Genomic DNA, 6,344 nt, shown 5'->3' on the forward strand with positions numbered 1-6,344 from the left:
TTTTATTTTACATTTATCGCTATTTTTACATTTGTTTTGAAAAGAAAAACATAATTATTTCCTTAATTGCAACGGAAAACACAAACACGAAGTGTCTTGTTTACACCAAAGAAGGTAAAAATAATTAACCAAATATTTGTTAGTGAATGTATTTATTCAAACTCAATTCCATCCATTAAGTCATTAGTAAAAATTATATAACCTTAAAATATGATTTTTAGTGCAAATTGAGTCAAATAAAGTTGCCGTTTATGGAATAATTAAAACTGTTTCCGGTGTAACTCGGAAGTGTTTCTCTTGCTGTTCACCACTACTTGTAGTCGTATTCATGCCGTGATAAATTCAAACGACGCTATTTAATCATGTCAGGGCAAGCTATCACCGTGACAGTCACTTACGGTAATGTTTCACTATTTTAATATTCTAACGTTTAGAAAATATTCAGCAAAAAAATGTATGTGAGTTTCATTATGAATGGTGATAATGTATAGCTAGCGTGCCCGCTATCTAACCAATCCAAAAACGGGAACTATGGATTGTTGATTGAGAAACGAAGCAGTCACGTGGTTTAAAATAGTCATGTAAAATCGTTGTTAAAGTTGTATTTTTGCTATGGCATTTTTATTCATGTGGTTCGTAAACCACATTTCTCCACAATCCAAAACAATGTTCTCCGAAGACCTTTTTCCTCTTTTATTTGACATGCATCCAATTATGAGGTCAATTATTATAGAAAAATTTAAAAAAATAACTGTGTTCCAGGTTCTGCAAAGCACAGGATCACAGTCACCGGTCAAGAAGATGGCAAAAGTCCTACTGTTAAAGACCTCTCTGATTGTCTCACTCAACTCACAGGAGTTCCTTCAACCTCCCAGAAGCTCATTTTCAAAGGTAAACATCATTCTCAAATTCTCAAACATCTGCCGAACGTCAAAAATAATTTTTCAGCATGTGTAAAGACAATTTTCCTCTTATCTAATTGTCTTATGCTTTTCAAATAGTTTCCTTTTTCTAATAGTTAATTCTTGCAAAGAAATAAGAAACACAAACACCTTTTTCTTAAGATTTTCCCTTCAAAGTAGCACATTTGTACTCCCGATTATAACCATGAACATGAAAAGTGCGTGGCCGGACGTTTGGTCGCTGGACGTTTGGGCGCCGGACGTTTGGTCGCCGGACGTTTGGTCGCGGAAACACCGAAAATTGGGAATTAAGGGCTTATACGCGAGAAATTGTAAAAATCCAACAATTTCAAAGGTGTGGCTTATATGCGAGTAAATATGTTGTTTTAAAAAGGACAGCCAAAAAACTTTCAACATTTTAGTATTTTTTTCATGTAAATTGGTGGGCAAAACAGTTATATTTTTGTAGTTTTGATAGGAAATATTTATTTATTAGTTTGGTAAAGTAGATTGCGATTTGTCTTGACCTGATAGGGAAATCGCTGAAGGACTTGGAGCAGACGCTGTCCAGCTACGGGGTGAAAGAAGGATGTAAGCTCATGATGATTGGAAAGCGGGTGAGCTCTTTTTAATATCCTTCTGTTTTTGTGATGGTGTATAACGGCACGTATAACGTCAACAGAACAGTCCCGAAGAAGAAGCCGACCTTAAGAAGCTCAAAGACATTGAAAAATCGGTGGAACAGACGGCTAAAAAGCTAGAGAAGGTCGACGGAGAGTTGACGGGACTTAAGAACGTACGTTTATTTCACTATTATTTTCCCTATATACATATTTTTTAATATATATTGCCTATATTTGAGGGATTACTGTACTTTTAAAAGATCAACTTTCCATTTTTTTTTTTGGTGGCAGGGTTTCCTCGCCAAAGATCTTCAAACTGAAGCTCTGAGCAAACTGGACCACCGAGTCAAGGTGGCGGCCGAACAGTTCATGAAGATCCTGGAACAGATTGATGCTCTGGTATTGCCTTTCACACATGGAAATGGGAAAAAATGAACTAAATAGGAGTACAGATGGGCGGGGTCAGCACAACATACGATACATACAAAAAAGTGCATCCGTTAACAGTACATATGAAACATCAACAGAAAAAAGGACTAAAGTATTAAAATACTCATCATTTAAGTAAAAAGTATAAAGTACAAAGTCAAGTCAAAAGGAATGTATTAAGAAATATTTAAATATCATTTAAAAAAAGTAGAGGGGCTGTAAAACACGAAAAACAAACAAAAAACATTATTTGGACGACGTCGGCGGGCCGAATTTGAAAGTCTAGCGGGCCATGTGTGGCCCGCAGGCCATAGTTTGCCCATATCTGCCTTATAGCATTTTTATTTCTTTTCAAGAACTATTAAGTAAAAAAAAAGAAAAATATTAGAAAATAAAATTATATTGAGCTATTTTGTGCATTTCTAGTAAAATCCTTTTATCCACTACCAACTATGATTGGAATTAGCACTCATATGCTAACTAACATTGAAATTTTTTTAACAATTTTCCCTTTTTTAACCTTTAGAGCATCCCGGAGAACTTCAACGACTGCCGAGTGAAGAAAAAAAGCCTCGTAAAGACGGTCCAGGTGAGTTTTACACCCCATTTTTTTCCATTACCCCCTATGACCCAAACGGCAACCCATCACAAAAGCCATTAGCGTTACTTACAAAATGTACTCACATCAGGACTTCCTGGCCCAGTGTGACAAGATCGAAGCTTGCATATCAGACCACCTGATAAAAATCCAGTCGAAAAATCTCGCGCTAGCGGAATGAAGACGTCCTAAAACTGTGGTTACTCCGTGAGTAACTCTTGTTCCGTTTTATTGCGAAATCACATCCCGCCACTGTATTTATTTTGGTCATGTGATCAATCCATTAGAAATCTCAGTACTTTGTAGTTGACGCCATTTTTTTTTTCATCCCACTTTTATCATGTATATCGTGATTCCTTAAATGGACTACTGAAGATTTTTAATTAAAATATATTCAAGTGTTCTGTAGCAAAGGGGTTGGGTCATTTTTTTTAAAGATTTGTGACTGTTTAACTTTAATTTTAAAAAAGTTAACTTCATTTCAGATACTAAATATTTTGGGGGAATTTTTCGAAGTTAAATTGTTTTTGGGAGGATTTGTGTTTGTTGCAGAATGAAGTAAACAATTATTTTTTTTGGGATATATTTAGCAATTTAGTGGTTAATAAAGAAAAATGAAACTAAATTTTCGAAAAAAAGTACTATCTTTAAATCACTTAAAAATGACAAATATTTACTGAAAAGTTTTTACTATATCAAAAACTATTTACGCAAATTAAAACTTCAGATTTAAAATACCAAAAGTACGTGTTATTTGAAAACAAAGTACAACTATTGTAGTATCTTTAAATCACTTAAAAATGACAAATATTTACTGAAAAGTTTTTACTATATCAAAAACTATGTACGCGAATTAAAACTTCAAATTTAAAATGCCAAAGGTAGGTGATATTTAAAAACAAAGTACAACTATTGTAGTATTTTTAAATCATACCAAAATATTTGCTAAAATCGTTTTTATATATAAAACAACATATACGTAAATTAACATGAAATTCTTACAGGGAATACAAATAATGGTAACATACTCTACATGTGTGGAAACAAAAGTTTTATTCATATTAAATGCCAATGGAATAAAAAGTTAAATAGAACATAAATGTAATTCAAAGAAAAGTGCTTTGCATGACATACTTAGCAAATGGTCCTCATTTTGTAATAATCAACGTAATATTTCAAAATAAACATGTTAATTTTCAAGTTTCAAGTGTGCAAACGAGAAGCAAGCGGCTACATAAGTTTGCCTCGGGTAGACACAACGCGCCAAAATGGGAATACAGACAGAGAATACGCTAATCGGTAGCTAATCATCTTTGTCCTTGGCGCCGTGCTTGAGGATGCGCGTAAACGCCACGTAGTTGAAGTTGCCCTTCTTGTCGATGGGCGCCTCACGGAAGAGCTCGTCCACCTCTTCTTCTGTGAACCTGTCGCCCATGGTGGTCAGCAAATCGCGAAGCTGCTCCTCTTGAATCGTACCTGCGGCAGACATAATCACTTATCACAAAGCCAAAGTAGAATTGTTGGATTTAAAAGGTCACAATGTGGGTTTTATACATATGTAAAAGGGATAGCTTCTATGGAATGGCCAAATTGGACTGATAACATCACCTGTACCAATAGGTTTATGTTTTAAGTACAAGGGTAAATGTATGGAATGGGTAAAAAAAATGGTGGCCATAATTCTGACTTTAGCTAATGAGTTAATAGTTGAAAAAAAATATGTATATATATATATATATATATATATATATATATATATATATATATATATATATATATATATATATATATATATATATATATATATATATATATATATATATATATATATATATATATATATATATATATATATATATATATATATATATATATATATATATATATATATATATATATATATATATATATATATATATATATATATATATATATATATATATATATATATATATATATATATATATATATATATATATATATATATATATATATATATATATATATATATATATATATATATATATATATATATATATATATATATATATATATATATATATATATATATATATATATATATATATATATATATATATATATATATATATATATATATATATATATATATATATATTTTTTTTTTTTTTTAATTATCTTTTTTTCATGTAATAGGATATAGGACATCTATAATGGTAAGTACTGCATTTTTTTAAACGTATACATACATATACATATATATACATTTATATACATACATATATACACATACACACACATATATACGCATACATATACACATTCACATACACGTATACACATTCATATACATCTACATATATATTTATACATATATAATGTAACATCTAGGGTGTATAGTTATTTTAGATGGATTATTTTAACGTAAATTTTGACTTTAAATCCAACTTGGATTATGGACATTTGCGTTACATCGCGTGTAGAAACGGGAGCTCTTTGGTAATACTAATGTTAGAAGCCGGTGGCCATCTTAGAGCAGTGGACTTCTCAGGTTGGACATTCAAATGCAACAGATTCGGTTGTAAATGCCGCTTTCTGATAACTTAAGTCCTGCAACGTCCATTAAGAGGACTCACCAGTGCCTTCCTCGTCAAAGCAAGCGAAAGCATTGCGGATGACGTCCTCGGGGTCTGTGCCGTTCAGCTTCTCGCCAAACATGGTGAGGAACATTGTAAAGTTGATGGGACCTGGTGCCTCAGTCATCATGGCCTCCAGATAGTCATCTGTGGGGTTCTTACCTAAAGCAACACAAGAAAGGTTATGTCCACCATTGGGGTAATCTCCCTATTGCCGTTATTGCTTTTAGGGGGCTACCTAGAGAGGCTAACATGTCGTGTAAGTCCTCCTTGTCAATGAAGCCGTCTCGGTTTTGGTCAATCATGTTGAAAGCCTCCTTGAATTCTTGGATCTGAGACTGGTCGAACATGGCAAAAACATTGGAGGTGGCGCGTTGAGGACGCTTTTTGGTATTCTTGCCCTTGGCCCTTTTGCTCGACATCTTTGCAACTCACAAGTCTTGTCCTCCTGAAAACCATGTAAATAAACAGATGTGGTCTGGGGTCATTTTGGACCCTAGCTGGAAAACATTCTACCCCCGCCCCCCTCCTAAAAAAAAAATGGTGCCTTCCGTGTGCCCAAATAGATTGCACCTTGCACAGTCACCCACATTGCCCATAGGAAAAACCGCCCCTGTACATAAACAAAAAAAATGGTACATTCAAAAATCTATTGCCAGGCTGAATTAAATAAAAAGATCCCTCGTGATCCCATTTGTTATGTAAAATAAAATATTTGAGTGATTCATACATCCTATTCACGCGAGAGTCATCGTCTGTGTCGGCTAATTGTGACTACGTCATTCTATTTAAACCATCAAGTAAACAGAATGATTGGGCTTAAATTTGGAATGCACAAAAAATGAAGACGCTTACCTTAGAATATTAGGTTATTATTATTTGGTACGCAAAGATGTTATCGCATAAAGTCGTCCAGTTATTAGAGAAGGCAATTCTAGCAGCCTTTTACTCCCTAGATATCACGCATAGTAGGTCAGAGGAAGGATTGGTTTTGTAAAGGCGGTATCTGTGGTCTAAGTGACTGACGGCCATCTTGCGTCAGTGTGTGGTGGGTTATTTTCATCACTAAAAATACCCAGATTGGCGGATTTACAGACTGAAGAGAAACTGGAGTAACAATGCATACTCAATATTGAAAGTATTTATTCAGCGTTATGTATGTAGGCAGAAAATAATT

At 33.6% G+C, this 6,344-nt stretch overlaps 2 protein-coding genes across 2 annotated transcripts; one reads left to right on the forward strand and one right to left on the reverse strand.

Annotated features, from left to right (window-relative positions):
• The first annotated feature begins 270 nt into the window (after window positions 1-270).
• On the forward strand, window positions 271-3,007 carry bag1 (BCL2 associated athanogene 1). The gene is made up of 7 exons (XM_077724567.1): window positions 271-399; window positions 763-891; window positions 1,437-1,519; window positions 1,585-1,698; window positions 1,817-1,924; window positions 2,481-2,543; window positions 2,644-3,007. The coding sequence occupies exons 1-7, from the start codon at window positions 363-365 to the stop codon at window positions 2,731-2,733; spliced, it is 624 nt and encodes a 207-aa protein (XP_077580693.1). The 5' UTR covers window positions 271-362; the 3' UTR covers window positions 2,734-3,007.
• Window positions 3,008-3,586: 579 nt separating this feature from the next.
• On the reverse strand, window positions 3,587-6,161 carry myl12.2 (myosin, light chain 12, genome duplicate 2). The gene is made up of 4 exons (XM_077724929.1): window positions 6,023-6,161; window positions 5,406-5,615; window positions 5,168-5,329; window positions 3,587-4,028 (listed from the first exon to the last, which is right to left on the reverse strand). Exons 2-4 carry the CDS (start codon window positions 5,587-5,589, stop codon window positions 3,856-3,858), a joined length of 519 nt encoding a protein of 172 aa, XP_077581055.1. The 5' UTR covers window positions 5,590-5,615; window positions 6,023-6,161; the 3' UTR covers window positions 3,587-3,855.
• Window positions 6,162-6,344: the final 183 nt, after the last annotated feature.

The sequence above is a fragment of the Stigmatopora nigra genome, chromosome 9, assembly GCF_051989575.1.
Source record: "Stigmatopora nigra isolate UIUO_SnigA chromosome 9, RoL_Snig_1.1, whole genome shotgun sequence".
In the NCBI taxonomy this organism is placed as follows: domain Eukaryota; kingdom Metazoa; phylum Chordata; class Actinopteri; order Syngnathiformes; family Syngnathidae; genus Stigmatopora; species Stigmatopora nigra.